The sequence below is a fragment of the Pholis gunnellus genome (genome assembly GCF_910591455.1).
Source record: "Pholis gunnellus genome assembly, chromosome: 16".
In the NCBI taxonomy this organism is placed as follows: domain Eukaryota; kingdom Metazoa; phylum Chordata; class Actinopteri; order Perciformes; family Pholidae; genus Pholis; species Pholis gunnellus.
Window position 1 is genome coordinate 3,570,666 of NC_136543.1, and position 19,335 is coordinate 3,590,000.

Below are 19,335 nucleotides of genomic sequence, written 5' to 3' on the forward strand. Positions count from 1 at the left end.
TCAACTAAAACTCGACTTAAAAAAAACAGGACGAGGTTGACTAAAGAGGACAAAAACAAATAGGGACATTTTACACGGGACTAATACTAAAAACATAAATAATATCATCAACAGTATGCGTGCGCATGTCAGGGTTGATATTCAAACAGCGGACTCGAGTTCTACAGATTTCCAACAGGATCTTTGAATCTTTGATTGCTGACTTTTAGCCCAATGCGTCCGCGGTAACTTACTTAAATATTTGCAGGAGATAATAAACACAGATAAGTATCAATTTAAAATGAGATTGAAGGCTTTTACAACACCTCCATGTTCTGTTTAAAAACTCAAAACCTCTGAGTGTACAGTATATGTCATGCTATTTGACGTCCTGTAGATGCTCGGTTTCTCCACAAAATACACGTTTATATCTGCCCACGAAATATTGGGCCACTTGCTAATGCAGGGGTGGCCAACCCGCGGCTCCCGAGCCGCATGCGGCTCTTTGCCCGGTTTCATGCGGCTCTTACGTTCATATCGAAGTTTGTATTTGTGTTTTTTTAATGTGCGTGTTCGCTTCGCTTGAGTTAAATACGGTATTTTCGTCAAACGCGCATGTGCGGCCACAGATTACGTTCCTCGTCGACCCATTTAACGCCGAGACGGACTGTTTGAAAGCCCCGCTAGTCACAGATGAGGCTGCGGCTGAGTTGGAGATGATCGATCTTTGTGAGGAGGACCAACTCAAACCTGCTTTAAGGGAAGTGACCATTGAGTTCTGGAAAAGTGTGCCAATGAAAAAATACCCCAATGTCAAACGGGCTGCGCTTAAGATACTGTCAATGTTTGGGTCAACATATGTCTGCGAGTCTGTGTTTTCTACCCTGAAACACGTGAAATCAAAGCATCGATCTGTTCTGACTGACACCCATGTGAAAGAATTGCTTCGAGTGGCAACAACGGAATACAAGCCAGATTTGAAGAGGATTGTTCAAGGCAAGGAATGCCAGAAGTCCCACTAAGTAACATGCATAGTAAAAGAAAAACACTATTGTAAATTATTATATTTTTGTTTGTGGACTTGTTTGTGGTTGAACTGAGAGTTTGTCTGTGTGAGACAGTGCACACAATGTTCATTGTTGAAAATGACTGGCCTGTGGTCTTAGGAGTCCATTTCTGTCATTATCATGTTGGTGTGTGACATTTACAATAAATCTGGCTGAGCAAAGGTATGTGTGTGTGTGTGAGGAAGGGATAGGGTGATGTTCATGTGTGCCCATGTGTATGATGTGGCTCTTTGCGGTAACACAGTAAAAAATGTGGCTCTTGGTCTCTGACTGGTTGGCCACCCCTGTGCTAATGAATTCTTTCCTCTTCTCTTCCCAAACTGCGTGAGCTCACTTCTATATGTCATCATTTTCTTTGCAAACAGTAAGAGGGTCTACACACACACACACACACACACACACACACACACACACACACACACACACACACACACACACACACACACGTTACACTGGGAGTTTTCTGTTCATCTGAGTAAATAAGGGAAAAGAGGAGAATGTGGACACAAGCACGTACAACCTTTTCACCCCCTGATTTCAGTTAGAGACTCATGTCACACAATGAATATTATTACACATAATGATATTACGGCTGCCTCAGCATGTGTGTCGCCCTCAACATCTTTCCCTAGCCACCAAGAAGCGTATGCTATAGCTAGCACGTTAGCATATTTCACAATGGGGTTTGTGACTTGAATGAGAATCGACCAACGGTGGATTCTGCTGTGTGCTTTCCTGCAGAGCTCCGCCTCCTTTGCAGAGAACTACGGAGCCTCTAATCCTCCCTCTGAATATTGATACAGCACTCTGTGTGAGGCCTGCATCTGCACAGAGAGCCTGCACTCCCACTGCAACAGCTCCTCATCCACCACTGACTAGCATCCCTGCTATTCCTTTATTCATCATGTGTAACTATATGCTGAAGCCTCTGACAGTAAGAGAACTGTCATATTCTAAAACACAGGGTTCACCAGCTTGTTGGCAGGAGCGTTTGACTGTATCTTTGTGTGTGGCGGTTTCTAAATGTACTAACTCTAAATCTCTATGAAGCGCTGACACACTGTTAGCAAGAACGCTATATTGTCTGGTTAGCTAACTACCACTTTCTTATTGTGAACACATCTGACTAACTCGGCAGGTAAGGCACTGTGTGAGGCCAACAATCTGTGTCGTCAACTTAACATCAGCTGCTTCACTAATTCAGCCTGCTGGGTATTCAGCTAGCAAACAGCCAAAAACAACACGAAGCTCCGACTTGTCGTAGTAACTCGCTGTACAACTCGGCCTCGTGAGCAGGGCTCAACACCCACTTCTAAAAGCTGTTACCAGGATGGCAACCAAGCCTCAGCATATAATACGATAAGTGGCAACAGACCAAAATCGGAAATAGTAAGTGAACTTCCTGTGTCACTTATCGAGGTGTTGTACATGCTTTTCCGTCCATACTTCCCCTCCCAAGACTTCACAAATTTCCTTTTGGTTATTCGGGAAGATTCGGGGTTCACGCTTTGCCATTTATTATGTTTAAAAAAAGTGGGCTAAGAATTGGTTGCTAAATTCGAAATATTGTTGTCAATGTCAACCACACTGTCGTGCCCTGCTTATGCGGTTATCTTGTACTTATATCACGACTAAATGATTTATAACACAACACGTCTTACAGGTCTTTCTTCTGCGTCTCCACTGGACATCCATGATGGTGTCATTAGTGGAGACGATGAGATCTGCAGCACAACTAGAGAGTATGAACGAATGAATTCATGAACGCGACAACGTGAACACTCACATGCATTTATCAAACCAGACAAGACCACAATGCAGTAATACACAGAGTGAACATAATTCATACTCATTTCCACCAAGATACCCTACAGTATACATGTCACATTGTGTGTTTGAAGGCCTGGTGTTGAGACTTCACACGTACCTCTGCTGCTGGGTGTCCCTCTACATGTACTGTATGTACTGTATATATGTATATATATATATATATCCATGTGTGATGTGCAAGAATAGATGCGCATGTGAGTGAAACGTACAAGCACACAGAAACACCCAGAGATTTGTTTGAGGTGGCAGCAGAGGCTATAATAGTGCTGCCATGATCTAGCTACAGGCATCCATGATGCCCCCCCCCCCCCCGTGGCTCTGGACTAGCCCTCTTTTAAAAGCATGGCCTCTTTGAAGTTTGTGGAGAGAGGAGGGAGAGCGAGGGATGAAGGGAGGGAGGAGATAAAAACAAAGGGGGAGAATGGAAGGTGGAGAAGGGAGGAAATAGTTCCACTGGCACTTAAAACAAAAAAAGCAAGTCCGTAAACAAGAAGGATGGCTGGGCGGACGAAAGACAGACAGATGATGGATGGACAGCAGGACAGCTTAGGAGGGGGTATGTGGGTACATTTGAGTGGTGGAAGAAATCCCCCCGAGGCTCGACAAACCAGACGTCTGGCTGATGAATGCGCATTTCAAATCCCTTTTTATGCAGAGACGGGCATCACAGGCGCCCGCATACAAAGGCCAGCTGCACTTTAAACCGAAACACACTGTTCTCATGACACTCGAAACACACAGACACAGGGGTATCGATTATCATAGCCCAGGAAGAAGAACCCCACTTAAGCAGGGATCTCTGTGGATCCACTGTGTCACGTGTTTGTTTCTCATGACTCAGCAACTGAACACGCTGAACACAGCCAAACACACATCCATACTGTACTGCCTATGTAACGTGGACGACAACGGAAAACTAAACGGCGGCAGCCGTCATGGGGGAAAAAAGGCGTCCGTCATCTGCTGAACCACTGCAGTGGGCTGCAGCAGCCTTTTCTATTCTCAAGGTGAAGGAGAGCTGAACGCTGTGAGGTAGCAGAGAAACTCTCTCTCTTTGCTGCAAGTGAGACACAAAACATTTTTCGCATCCCAAATACAAAACACGTACTGTGCAAAGAAGCACTGGGCAGGAATAACAGGAGGAAGTCCATACAGATGTGTATGATAAACCTCTCTCTCTCTCCCAGGCACAGCGTTCTCTATATTTCACCAGATATGGACAGGAAACAACTTGGTGCTGAGTCATGGGGCACTGCACCACAGCTGATCCTTGATAATACAATAGGGTTGGGAAATGTGCTCAAATACTTCATTCAAACTCGACACAAACTAAATATAACCGTCTTGGTTGGTCTTCCCACTGTTCCAAGAATCACCAACTCTTGTTTGGGTCAAACATGCAAACATGCTGGCTTTACACACTTTTGCTACTTTCTTGGCAAAATGTATTTGTGGCAGGAACATGCAACATCTGCAAAGCCTAGGTTGTTTGGTTTATTGATTTAAAAAACAACTATAAGTTATTGAAATAAGTGCCAAAACTAAAACAACAAAGAGCCCTCCCAGCAACAGGCAAACTGTAAAACATGCCTAAGACAGTCAAATGAACAGTTACATGTAATGTAAAAAGACCACAATGTAAGTCACCCACAGATTATGATGTTTAAATGAACCGATCTCACCTTTCTAGCCCCCCCCCCCCTCCCCTCCTCCCCAAGTAACCTCCACCTTTTTCTGTGCGCTGTTGAATTGTTCAGAAAATGACAAGTTTCAGCTCGAAGCGAGAGGGAACCGCGTCACTCGGAGCAGTGACCCTTCTCTCACACAAACAAACAACCGGCCCGTCTGTCTCTCGCAGTCTAACAGACGTCAGCTGTGGGCGAGTATCTGTGGTGTCAGGAAAATGACAAGCAATGGAAGGGGGGGGGGGGGGGGACACTGGGAGAGGCTCTGGGGACGGTGGTGGAAAGAATGGAGAGAGGCAGAGTGAAGAGCTGATAACAACACACACAACCACATGAAAACACAGGCACCGTTTTTGCTGAATCATATTGTTTGCTGTCAGCCAGGTAAGCAAATGCTCTGAGATCTGGTAGCGGTCAGCGGGGAACCTCTGCATTAATCAACTAATTGTCGAAGCTCTCTTCAAGATAGAGATAGAGATACGGATCTAAGACAGTTGGCCAATGGATTTAAGGTGTGGAGGACAAAAGGTAAAGGAAGATGGAGGCAAACCTGTGGCAGGTATTTCACAGTGGCCTGCAGCGACAGAGGACTCTCCATCATGGAGTCGAGTCTCTCTGATGAGCTACTGGTCAGCCCTCCCCAGTCCGTCTGACTGGGCGTGGTGCCCGCCGTTTCTGGAGAGGTCAGCGGCAGGTCGCTGGCATAGCCCGACTCTAACAGAGAGGACCGCTCCTGTGCACGACCTGGAGTATCCAAGCTAAAACCCTCGACAGCACTAGTCTCCTGAATTGGGATTGGGTTAGAGGACATGGGGAAATCCCATGCAGACATTTTGGCTCCACTTTTGTCCTCCTCAGACAGCTGGACTTTGAGAATATTCCCTGTGACTGGAGACGGGGCAAGGGGCTCTTTGCGCACCTCTACCTCACTGTCGCTTTCGCCCCGCCACACTGGTGAGCCAAAATCACTGGGGTACACCGTCCTCACCACGCAGAGTTTACCATCCACCTCACGGATGTGGACCACACCTTTGTGCTCCCTCCCTGACGGAGTCCGCAACACTGCTATAGTTCCCTCTGGTCCTCCTTTAACCCCCCCATCCCCTTTTTCCTCTCTCTCTTTCTTCCCCTTGTCTTTTTTCTCCTTCTTTTGTCGAAGGACCCACGGTTTCTCTAGGACCCCTTGGACTTTCTCCTTGACGCGACAGACCCTCCCTCCGCCTGGAGTGCTGCTGCCCAGGGACGGGGCTGTGTTGACCGGGGTGGTGGTGGTGGTTTGGCTCGGGATGCTGGAGACATCTATGATGGCGCTGACAGTGTCTTCCTCCCCTGGGAGGCAGAAAACTCCTCTCCAGGCTGGACTGGGCTTGGGGGACACATCAAGTATCCTGTTGCCCCTCACAGTGGCACCCACGGAGCCAGGGGAAAGGGTATTGCTGTGCAGATTAGTTTTGGAATGAGCTGACTGGATAACAGGCACTGTAGTAAGAGTCCCGGCTCTGTTGCTAAAATCTGCTGTGTCTATAAGTGCGGCCTTTCCCTCGTCGTCATCCTCTTCCTCTCTTTCATCGGGCCCATGGCGTCTTTGTCGCTCAAAGTCATCCTGTTCTGACTCTCCTTTCCTGTTCTTCTTGCCCTTGTGCTTACGCCTGAAACGTAGACGCTTCTTGGGCAAAAGTCGGGGGGCTCCAGAGAGTTCCCCCTCCCGAGGAGAACTGACACAACCCATGGAGCTCCCCATGTCCTTGTTGTTGACAGATAACTGTACAAATACAGGCAGTTAATCCATCAGAGAGGGACAATGTTCATTTGGGTTCAAACATCATTTGGTGTTGGAGAGCAAAAATCCCATCCTTCAAAAAAAGACAGTAGAGGGGAAACGTACAGATACTAGTAAGTGACTGACATCACCCTCATTAATCTGAAAGCTGTGAGTAATGGGAAGTTAGGAAGAGCGCACCTAGCTCCATTTTCCATGGCAGCATCTTAATAAACACACCCCGGTGAATTAAGACAGGGTTGGTGTAACCATCACCGAAGGAGCGAGACGGAAAAGTCCCTCTTTTGGTTCAGTCACGGCGTGTCAGAGCTCCCACCTGTCCTTCACCTCAGCACCCGAGGCTCCCAAAGGGACCACGGCTCTCTCCAAGGGCCCTGCTGTGTAACAGTGTGTGTAATCGGGCGGGCCGCTTCCTGCTTTACTCGGTCTGTTTATCCCAGAAGACTTGTGGTTGCAGTCAAGGACACGAGGACACGGCTACGCTAGCAGAGCCACACAAGGGAGGACAATAAGAGATATTAGGGTCAAGTGTCTGATTTATCACCGGGCTTTTGGCAGGTGAGCTGTTACATTACAGTCATTTTTTTTTTGTTACCTGGTGTAAGGCAATGTGTCATGAGGAGTGTGGGAGAGAGACAAATTGCAGTGCAGTCCGGTGCTATTCAGGCCATTAGTGAAGCGCCAGCTGCTTCACGCAACCTGCATGTGTGTCTTTTCTCACTTCTTGATTCAATGTCAGAATTCCTTCAACTATAAGAGGAGACTGAGGAAAACACCACTGCTGCTGCCGTTTCATTTAGATTCCTCTGGTTTTACGGGGGGGCAATCCAAGCGCTCTATCTCCACTCGGATCTAGCAGCTATCCGAGCTCATGAATTAATGATGTCTCTCCCTCCTACTGTGGTAATGTTATTGCAGTGCGAGAGGGAGAGAAGTAAGATCCGTAACGCCAGTCAGCCACGCGACAGAGATCGGTGGGAATCCCATCCGTCACGGTGCTCGTAGTGGAAGTAGTATCAACGTTGAAGCTGTCGATATCTATCGTAGTAACGGCGGGCTCGGTGTCTCATTCTGCCGAGGCAGCACGGTGTCCAGATTGGTTGTGGGTGAGGGATAAGCGCAGTCACCCAACGATGCCGCGGCTTGAAGGGAGACTCAGCCAATACTCCGACAGCTTGTTAAATACTCAGAGCGTTCGGCTTCCCGCCCTGATGCTTCTCCTCGTCATCCTCCCACGATTCATCCTGCCCATTGAGCTGGTGTCTCGAGTGACGTGTCGATCCTTCCAGCTTGTGTGCGCTCCTCTTAAGGGACTGTTGTTGTCAATATGTTGGGATCCAAAATCGCCGGTGTTAATTTATCCCATTGGCAAGATTGGCAGAAAGGTTCACGGTCTTTACGATGATCATGCGGGGCGGCCACATACCTGTGGAATCAAACTCACTGTAGTCCAGAAAACCCACAGAAAGCAGCTGTGTGCCGTAGAGAGGACGCCGGTCTGAATCTGGGGGCAGCCAAGCGCAGACAGACTCCACCTTAAGCTCCCCAGACAGCTTAGCATCTCATGCCTCTCCCCTGGATACCAGTCAAAAGATCCCCCCCCACCTCAGTGTGGGACTCCCTGTGGACCAGAGTTGGCTGGGAATTGTGTTCCAGCGCTGTCCAATCATAAACCTCCCGTGTCCTGCTGTCAGTCTGCCAGTTACTCAAGCAAGCTTCCCCTTCATCAGGTGGTGCAGTGCGACGACGGTAACAGCCTGACAAACTCCCCAGAAAAAAAGGCTCTCGTTCTCCGTGCTCTCTGGTGCCTTTTTGTCTCTTAATAACTCCTCACATCCACTGATCTAATTAGGAAGAGGCATCTCGCGTAGGAGCCAGAGCTCGACTGAGGCAGAGGAGGGGGAAAGGAGGACACGACCGGTCCTCCGTCTGCTTAGCTCAGGTCCTGTCAAGATCCAGCTTAAAGTAGCAGAACCTACTTCAGGTGCAGATGTGTGTCTGGAACAGAGCCAAAGGGATTCAGCATCCAGTGAAGGGCAGTCTTGAACTCCACGCAGCACAGCGGTGGAGGTTAGGACAAGAGGGACTCCATGTCCCCTTCAAAACACAAAGACGTGCAGGGAGCAGAAAAACAAGTACGCAGGGCGTCTCCGGTTAAAAGACAACCGTGGACCGTCAGACAAGCATGGCTGGACTGATCCGATTGACACGGTGGAGGCCAGAGACACAGCAAGTGTGCGGCTGTCCTGGAGACGGGGCGAGTGTGCGTTTGTGCCTGCGAGCTTGAGGCGGTCCCCTGGTCAGCTGTGTGAGCCCGTCTGCATACGTGTCCTCGAGTGTGTCTTGTCCTGCGGTGCGTTTTGTGGTTTGAGGCCTGCTGATCCGGGGGAAGCCGGGAGCTCCGGTGACTGCAGGCAGCCTGGATCCGTCTCTCCCTCGCCAGGCTCAGCTCCTCCGCTCTATCCCTCGCTTCGCAGACGCCGGGAGAGAAAAGCTTTTATCTACCGGCTGCTGCAGCTTCACACTCTCTTCTGCTCGATCTCTCACTCTCACAATCCACCCCTCCCTACATGGCTTTCCTCCTCCTATCCGCTTCCTCGTCACTCCTGCCTCTCGCTCTACCTCCAGCTCCTCTCTCTCTCTCTTGGCTGTTAGTGAGCAGCTTCTATGTCACAAAAAACACACACACGCACACACACACACACACACACACACACACACACACACACACACACACACACACACACACACACACACACACACACACACACACACACACACACACACACACACACACACACACACTTGACCCAAAAGCTTCCCCTGAATGACAGCGAGCAGGAGAGAAATCACATCTAAAGACTAGTGAGTCTCCGCAACATAAACGAGAAGCCGGCTCGCACTTCAATCAGTTTCTTCTTTTCCCATCTATTTCCTTCAGTCGCCATCTGTCCATCAAGCTACAGGTTGTGAATGGCTCTGGGAGTGAAGAGGAGAGTGGGGAGGGAGGGCGGGAGGGAAGAGATTTGAGGGAATTAAGAGAAAGTTGAAAAGGACAGAAGAAAAACAGGAGCGGATGGATGAAGGCTGTGAAAGGATCAAGAGAGGAGGAGGTGGGCGGGACACGCTTGAGTCAATGTATACTTCTATACTGTTCATACAGCGGTAGCTACGCTTTCAGTATCACTGGTTGTATACGTTCATTCCAGGCTGTTTAATGGAAACATGGGATGTGCAGGACTTTCTGCATCAATGTGATGACGTACCTGGATTTTACAGCCATTTAATCCACTGGATTAATCCAAAACAGATCCGTTCAATCCGATTTTTTTAATCTACAAACGATTAGTGCAGTGCTAAAACGATTATTGACGGATGGATTATCTGTTTAGATCATTTATGCCAAAAGATTTCTGGTACCAGAACTGTGACCGTCTCCTGCTGTTCTCTTTGGACTGTTAATAAATCGGGTTTTGGGAACTTGTGATTCTGAGATTATATAGTTTGTTCGGCAAACAATTCACAGATTAATCACTAATGAAAATAAAAATCAGTTGCAGTCCGAATAGACATTGAAGTATGAAACGGGGTTGTGAACCGGACAGACATTGTGATGTTTTATTTCCCACCCAAAAGCATTGTGATCTGTGACTCCCTTCCTACACTGTCGAACACATTTAAAGGCGTGTTGCCACACACACATATCCTTAAAGCCTCGATAAGCTTCCACCCACCATCGCTGCACACACACAACGCAGCTCATACATGCATGAGATCCTGTACAGTGCAGCATGGCAGCAACACTGCGGGGGGAAAGGGTTCGGCACCGACACTGCTGATGTATGGACTCATGGTACTTAAAGTAAGTGCCTAATGTTTGGTGAATGTTTTCAGAGAGACAGATATGGATGGAGACCACGAACAGGCGTAATCCATCTTCTCTCGTTAACCGAAAGAGAACAACACACACAAACACACACGGAGAAGGTATGAGCCAATGGGAGAGAAGCACTAATCAAGCCCCCGAGGCTTCACTGAGGCTACATGGCATCGAGAGCATCAGACTGCTGAGAGCTAATCAGACTGCAGCCTCCGTCTGAACCCAGCACAACCGCTGCATGACATACATTCAGATGCTCTTTTGATCAAATATCTTGAACAGTAATGTGCTCTGAAGCATAGCGATTGATCTTTACATTTTAATTATAATAAGTTTATATTCCATCTGCACTCAGAGGAGCTTTAAGATGCCGAGTCGTTATGTTATTACATTCCAAAGCGTTTTGGAAGAGAACATTTGAATAATTGTTAAGATCACTGCTAAAAAAAAAAAGATGACATCATGTAAAGCTACTACTACGGAAGATCTGAAAGGGAAGTGAGAAAAAAAATGTTCTTTTCCGGACTTAAATTGTTAAGTGACAGGTGAAAAAAAAGAAATTGCCAGAATTATCCAAGCTTTTGCAGGAGAATGTATTTTTGGCAGGATCGTTTTTAAAGTGTTAGTTGTTGTAGTACTCATGTCGGCCACAAGAGGATGAAGAGCACCACTACCCGATGTTCTAAATAGGACTAAAAGCATTATGTATTCTTCCAAGTGAGTTCTAATTCAAGGAATTCAAAAAAATGTTTCCTGGCAAAACCTTGTTCACCTGTTCTTAAGTCATAAACACAGGAGACAAAACAGTTAGGATCTGACTTGGGATATTGTTTTTCTCCTTTGCCTCTTGGGCTTCCGTACATTCACCATGGTGGTGATGTATGTCGGGAGTTGTGGCTCTGCAAGCACTTCAGAGCTCCTCTGCTGTGTCTAAATTACACAAAATGTTAAGCCACGCTCCTCAAGGTATTGACCTCAAAGTCATTCATATTACTGAACGAGATTAAACAAGTGACAATAAACTGAACTGAAAACAAAGTCATTGAATGTCGTCTGTGCTGCTGAGAAACCTCATGACTGATTGTTACCATGGCAAAATGAAAAGGACTAAAACATTGAGAAGACAAAAGAGGTTTGTATGAAAAGATAAACATCTGGCACGGCTTTTGTTTTTCTTAGTAGTGTAGTCGCCGTTTTTTGTTTGTGCTCCTGACGGCGTCCACAGAAGTCTACAGTGAAGTCAGTTTTAACCGGCACAGTCGGCTATCAATGGATGCAGCGCAGGCCTAACTCAGTGACACTCAGTGAACGACACTGATAAAGTGAACCCACCTGCTGATTCTGCCTGGAAGCAAGTCAGAGAGACGCTGATGAAACAACTCTAACTGTCCAGAAATAAGCAGCGACGTACAGCTCGCTGAGCCAATCACAGGCAGACACAGTGCAACAGGAGGAGGGCCCATGGACAGGGACGAGTCTTTAACACTGAGCTAACTGGTGTCACCTGGTGGCTTCACTCAGTTACTGCAGTCAACTTTAAATGGAGAGTCGTGGGATCAATATCACCAGGGTTTGATGATGAACATGTGAAAGTATGAATGGTATTCATCAAAACATCTTACTATGGTCAACTGGGGATCTTTTCAAAGATGCTAGAAAGCTTGTCTGCGTGCTTCAGCGGGCAACATGAGCTGTTGGCTGATAGACATTTGCAGAACATACACAGAGAAGATGTTATTAAAAACCTCGGAGCTTGACGCTGTTTGAGCAGGATTGCTGACTAAGCAGGTTGTCTGGGCCAGCTGAGAGAGTGCGGTAAGCCGGAGATGTGCCAGTGGAATAATGACCAACAACAGTTATTGGTCCAAATGAAAGATGAAAGCTCACTGAGAGCCTTCCTATCATCGAGTGATGTGCTGAGTCACTCGTTTGCACAAACGCATTCTGGTCACAAAGAGCTGGAGGCTTGTTTCCAGGAACGACTCCATCATCATCATCATCATCATCATCATCATCATCATCACCACCACCACCACCACCACCACCATCATCATCATGATCATCATCAGACATTGAAGATTTCTCTATTTGGGTCACATATCTTGTGTAACAGTGAATATCTGTCTCATGACGACTCTGCAGTGGCTGAAGGATTCTCTTTCTGCTGTAATACACTGTATTAAATATATCTATAGATAGTGTATATAGATCCACCACCATGCCTTTACGGTAATAATCGTCTCACACTGCAGGGACACAGAGCTCTGTGCTCGAGTCTCTCACTGCAGCTCTTAATATGAAACTGTCGTCATCTCAAGAACACTAGAAGCTCTGAGACGATTTGCTGTTTGTGGGCCAATTCCATCTTTCCACCTCTATGTTGATGTATTTCTATCTCTCCCAGCCTGCTTCAGCCCGGTCCTGTCCATCAATTTGGGTTAGTCCTCTACTCCCCCTCCCTCCTGCATCACCTCCCCCCCCCCCCCTCTCTGTAACATAATGTTCTGCTGAGTCATGGCCAGTGAAACGGTTGCCGGGGTGTCACGCACTACTGTTTCCACGGTAACCAGCTGGCAGTGTCACCTTGCTACGGGTCACATCGCAGCACAATCTAGTGGTCAACCATAGCAACTACAGCTGGTATGTGGACCTCTCCCATATGTTTCAGCAATACAAATAGAAATATGTTTATTAGCTGCTGTGAATGTTTTGTTGGAGCTCAAACGTTTCTTGTATTGATGTGTCGTTTGCCTGTCATGCATGACCGGGTCCCGCTGTAATGACGGCCCCGTCTGCAGGGACACCGACCTTAGGACAACCACGCAGACATGTCTCTTCATTTACAACTTATTGCTGAATAATTATTTTCAGCTGCAATGTTGTTTTTCCTGAAATCATCTGAGACCTGTTTTGCTTTTGTCTTTTACTGTGAAGCACTTTGTGACTCCTGTTCTGACATTCTGTATTTTCACTTCAACCATGACTAGTTGTTGTGATCGTATAATTGCAGAAAATACAAAATACTTTTTTATCACAAAAGCACTTACAAAAGAATCATCTGTACATGCTAAGAGCAACAACTAATAAGAAAAAGAGGAAAAACAGTGTTTTCTGTGACGCTTTAGAGGACGACTTCCTGGAAGGAAAACATGAATAAATCACAGATATAAGCCCAAAAGCCTCCGAGCACACAGTCACTTTGTACCCACTTAAAACACTTAGACAACACACACACTAACGTGTGTAAATCCAACTAGAGGAGCACATAAGTCACTGACTGTCAGCTAACCACCATGTTGTTTCTCAGTAAGACTCTGTCTATTCTCACTGCACAGGCCGAGTGAAGGAAACCATCTTACTGGAAACACACTCAGAGACTCTACAGAAGAATTCAAACACACACACCGTCTGTTCAGATTTCCACTTTGAGGTGCAAAAAGCAACTTCTTCTGTTGCATCACCACACACACACACACACACACACACACACACACACACACACACACACACACACACACACACACACACACACACACACACACACACACACACTAAATCCAACCCCAAACAGCTGGACAGACATGCTGAGCAACAAGACAACACAGGAATAAAATCCACATGTGGAGCAATTTGCATTGGTTAAAATCCAGATGGAAGCAGAGCAGTAACGATGTGGGCCGTGACTCAGTTGTTACATAATAACTAGAAAGGTGCATTTTGCCATGTGCGTCTGTAATTGCCACCGCTGTATTGTGTGTTTGAGCCCACAAAGCGTCGTAAAAAACACTTTGTTCAAACTCAGAAACAAGCGGCAACCGGCTCAAAGTCGTCGTAGAAGAGATGTCGTACAACCGAGACAAAAACTCAAATTAAACTCTAAAGTCTTTCCGCGTAGCAGCGGCTGAGTTGCGTCGGTTCGCCAAACACAGAGTGCTAAACCATGAAAGTGCTGGTTATTCAGTCAACAGTGAGGCTAGTGTGATGTCCGAATGCAAACAGTGGCAGATTGAATAATAATTACAGGTATTATGTCATCAAGAGCGGGACATAAGAGCCTGGAGCTGCCCATTAAACACAGAGGCAGAAGCTCCAGAACAGCATGAGGAAGTGCACAGACCTGGAAGTGAAGGATGATGGTCCAGATGAGACCTAGCGTCAGTTTGGGGTTCCCGTCGGTGATGTCATCGTTCCTGATGTTCACAAGTTTGACCTGAAAACGGGAAAACAGGATTTCTTTTAATTTAGTTTCCTAACGAAATACTCAAAATAAGATCTGCTATAATACAAGCCAATCATTTATTCATAAAGTAGTCCCTTTTAATCACTACCAATGACAAGAAAACGCATAACTAGTCTTCATTTTCTGCATGGGATGAAAAATGATCTCCGTCCCTCACATTGTGTGAGGGACCTTGTTAAATCTCGCGGCTGCGGCTAAACCAAGCCACCCGGGCCTTATAATTAGACCTGCAGTGAAACTCAGAAAGGATTTAGAGGAAGAAGAAAGGTCAGTTCTCCACCGCGGCTGCCTCCAGGGAACGACAGACGCAGTGTAAGAAAGATGGGGACACGAGAGTCATGGAGGAAGAGAGAGAAAGAGTTAACGAAGAGACGCAGTGTTGGAGAGAAACAGATCCAGTCATGATCGCCAGAGAGGGAACAGTATGAAAGAAGGGCAGAGACGTCTGTGTGATGAAGCCAGGAGAATACTTGGTGCAGTTAAACAGATTTAGAGGTGAAACATTCTCTCTTTCTTCTCTGCACCAACAGACTGGAACTGGCCAGTCCCCGGACGGAAAGTGTTTTCAATCACTAGCTTTGGCAAACTGAGTGAAATCTGGAACTTTAAACGACATTAAAGTTGTTCATTCACACTGTTCACAGTCCACATACATAATACTAGTTATATTTAGTTATTTTCCTAAAGCAGTTTTTCATGCATGGGACAATTTTGCGATTTGGGACAATTTTGCTTCCATAACATGTCAAAGGTTTGCCCATGTGTGTGTGTGTGTGTGTCTGTTAGTGTGCGTACCTGTCTCTGTTTGAGGAAGTCCAGCGCTATTTGGACATTCTGCAGTCGATGAAATCTCATGCGTCCCTTTTCTCTGGGCTGGAAAAAAAAAAACAGAGGAGAGAAATAATGAGGAAAGTCAACAAATGCTTTTAAACCCTCATGTTGTTTTTAGTGACGCAAAAGCAGGAGGCAGCCATGAGTGCAAATCAAGCTGAATTCAATCCACACAATCCATGAAGTAAGACGTCAGCGCGGTTGTATTGACATAAGATGGTCCTCTGGGGGGCGCTGTCTTCAACAGGAGCTGCTAAAGACATGCTGCCCAAACTCACAAGCAAACCTCACCCAAAAACCATGCTGGTTTAGAATGAATGAATCTTTATTCAACACCACGATCTCACAAACACACGTCCATGTTACGGTTCAGAGGGAAAGAAAATACCCCCACCCACCCACCCACCCACATGATTGCAGGATGCAGATGTGGGTTCACACTGTGCTGATCAAAAGAAGGTACACTCAGGATTAGTCATCACTTCAGCAAGACTGAAATAATGGAGGAGAGAGGAGAGGAGAGGAGGAGAGGAGAGAGGAGAGGATAGGAGACAAGAGGGTGTTGTATGTGTTTTCTATGCTATACATTACTAAGTGCAGGATTTGTTTACAATAAGTGAGCTGAAAATGTAATTCTTTATAATATTTTTTTATAGTTCAGAAAAATGTTTGAAATTTTCAATATCCTCTATAAAAACTATTTATAAATGTACAACTAAGCAGTGATGGTGCGATACTGGACTGTGTTTCATCCTCATTGAGGAGGGAACATCTCTCAGTATCAGATTACAGCCTGAATAAGTAACATACAGTGACTGTAATGACTCTCTCCTGTCATTGTAAATGTAGAAGCTGTTGCATTAGATTACTAATGAAGCGTATGATAGAACTTATTTTATTGTACACAATTCATGCATCATAGTAGAAGAGCATTGTTGGGTGACAACTTCAAAGCTTTAAAAAGCCTAAGAACTTTTCAGAATTAACAACCTTTCTGAACTGTCTCGTCTGTCTGTCATTCTGTCTGTCATTCTGTCCGTCTCCCTCCCTCCCTCCCTCCCTCCCTCCCTCCTCCTCACAGGAACACACTTAAACATAAAACCGTCACAGCGTTTGTTATGAAGCTGTCACCCAACAGAATGACGGCCTACATGTGGCGTCACACAGTATCGCAGCATTGCATGGTGTCGTGTGCAGCCCAGTATGCTGGTCAGAAATCAGTGGCACAGCACTCGCATGCAGCCTCACAGCTCCACCTATGGGGGGGGGGGGGGGGGGGGGGGGGGGGTTGAAGCTGAAAGGTCAGAGGTCAGAAGTGAGAGGTGGATGGGGGAGAGGGTTTCATTCCAACATACTCCCTGAGCTCCTTCCTCCTCCTGCTCATCCTCCCCTCCGAGCAAGATGAGGGGGGGGGGCCCGCGAGGCGAATGCCCTTTTCAATGAAGGGCCGCTCTTCTGTTGCTATGGTAACAGAAGGGGAGGGGGAGGAAAAGGGAGACATAAAGAGACGGAAGAGGAAGAGGACATGTGGTGACATAAAGAGGACAAAATGAAAGAGAGAGGAGCAAATGAACAAAAGGGATAAAAGTACCATGACTGTAAAAAGTAAGTCACTCACTCACTCGGGTCATTGTTCATGAGGAGGGAGCATGTGTGTGATTGTGTGCGTACATAAGCAGACCAGAGTCAGCAGTCGGGCTCCGTGAGTCTGCCCGTCCGCCTCTAAACCGGCCTGCGTCACCCTGCGGCCCGTCTGTCTGTCAGCATTAGGACTTAAGGCTCTTACGTCACCACGCCCAGCAGAGACAGGCCACCGCTGCGTTACGCCCGACTCTGTCAGCCTGGAGCACCTGCAAACGGTTCCACTGCCTCTCCAGCACCGGGGGGAAGTTTACAGAGCGCATGGAACATTCTGAGGACTGTGATGCCTCGAACCGGGGACGACAGGGTGCGAGACGGAAAATATTACAGAGCGTCTGGGCCGGTGTGTGTGTGTGTGTGTGTGTGTGTGTGTAAGAGAGATAACAATCCATACCAGGGTGACTCCAGAGAGGACCTCCAGCAAGGAGATCAGGTTGTGTCCATCCCTCAGGTCCTCGTACAGGTCTGTGATGTGCTTCCTCACCTGAGGTAGGAAAGAGGAAGAGGTAAGGTGAGAAGGGAGGACAAACAGAAAAAGTCAACCCCACACTCCAATCATCCCTCTGTTGACTCAACGCTGTTGACATCTGTCAAGTCAACGGCCCCGCAGCTGACGGCTACTGCAGGTTGCCGGGGCCAACAGAGACGAAGCACCAGCTGTGGCCTCTCGTCTCTGTTGCCATGACAGCCATGAGTGGGCCGAGGGGGGGTGACACAGCAGCCTGGTCAGTACCAGTGAAGGTGTTGTTTGAAAGTGGGACACTCGGTGAGACAGAAGTGACACAAGCACTAAATCACATCATGTTGTCATTTTGACATATTTATGGAGGACTCATTTTGACAGCATCATGTGAGAGTTTCCTTATATTTCATGTGAATTAAAGGACTTTAGATTTAAATGTATAACTGTATGACTTAAATCCATTGTTTTATTTAGTGTATGAGTGCTTATTTTCAACACTAGACACTGTGCTCTTCACCTGCTGTCTGTACGTCTTTGTATTTGCTGCTTCATCAGAAAGCAGACGGAGAGAGACTGAGGTTGGCATGCAGCAAATCTCACTCCTACCCAAAGTGTCTCAATATTGTTGCTTCAAAATTGCACATCCACCCGAGGATGGAGTACTGAACGGGCCTACCGGGTGACAGGCCCAGGGGCCCAAAAGCTCACCTGCATTATGTCACTCGAAGAGACAAGTAGCAACCTACAAGACATGAAATAGGGGCCACAAAGAAACAGAAAACGACTACAAAGAAACAGAAAACGAATACAAACAAACAGAAAACGACTACAAAGAAACAGAAAACGACTACAAACAAACAGAAAATGACTACAAACAAACAGAAAACGACTACAAAGAAACAGAAAACGACTACAAACAAACAGAAAACGACTACAAACAGAAAATGACTACAAAGAAACAGAAAACGACTACAAAGAAACAGAAAACGACTACAAACAAACAGAAAACGACTACAAACAAACAGAAAACGACTACAAACAAACAGAAAACGACTACAAAGAAACAGAAAACGACTACAAACAAACAGAAAACGACTACAAAGAAACAGAAAACGAATACAAAGAAACAGAAAACGACTACAAAGAAACAGAAAACGACTACAAAGAAACAGAAAACGACTACAAAGAAACAGAAAACGAATACAAAGAAACAGAAAACGACTACAAAGAAACAGAAAACGACTACAAACAAACAGAAAACGACTACAAACAAACAGAAAACGACTACAAACAAACAGAAAACGACTACAAACAAACAGAAAACGACTACAAAGAAACAGAAAACGACTACAAAGAAACAGAAAACGACTACAAAGAAACAGAAAACGACTACAAAGAAACAAAACGACTACAAATAAACAGAAAACGAATACAAAGAAACAGAAAACGACTACAAAGAAACAAAACGACTACAAATAAACAGAAAACGAATACAAAGAAACAGAAAACGACTACAAAGAAACAGAAAACGACTACAAAGAAACAGAAAACGACTACAAAGAAACAAAACGACTACAAAGAAACAGAAAACGACTACAAATAAACAGAAAACGAATACAAAGAAACAGAAAACGACTACAAAGAAACAGAAAACGAGTACAAAGAAACAGAAAACTAATACAAAGAAACAGAAAACGACTACAAACAAACAGAAAACGAATACAAAGAAACAGAAAACGACTACAAAGAAACAGAAAACGACTACAAAGAAACAGAAAACTAATACAAAGAAACAGAAAACGACTACAAAGAAACAGAAAACGACTACAAATAAACAGAAAACGACTACAAAGAAACAGAAAACGACTACAAAGAAACAAAACGACTACAAAGAAACAGAAAACGACTACAAAGAAACAGAAAACGACTACAAAGAAAC

The 19,335-nt window shown here is 46.0% G+C and overlaps 2 protein-coding genes across 2 annotated transcripts in view; both read right to left on the reverse strand.

Moving 5' to 3' along the window:
• macf1a (microtubule actin crosslinking factor 1a) overlaps positions 1–19,335 on the reverse strand; it is a 190,556-nt gene that overhangs the window by 103,632 nt on the left and 67,589 nt on the right. The window contains 5 exon segments of the mRNA XM_079175803.1: positions 14,339–14,431; positions 15,257–15,334; positions 16,648–16,704; positions 16,706–16,753; positions 17,328–17,417. Of these exon segments, the coding sequence (XP_079031929.1) occupies positions 14,339–14,431; positions 15,257–15,334; positions 16,648–16,704; positions 16,706–16,753; positions 17,328–17,417 (366 nt within the window).
• Positions 5,022–6,302, reverse strand: LOC306708089 (uncharacterized protein; the record flags this gene model as incomplete). The annotated part of the gene is made up of 1 exon (XM_079175790.1): positions 5,022–6,302. One exon carries the CDS (start codon positions 6,300–6,302, stop codon positions 5,022–5,024), a length of 1,281 nt encoding a protein of 426 aa, XP_079031916.1.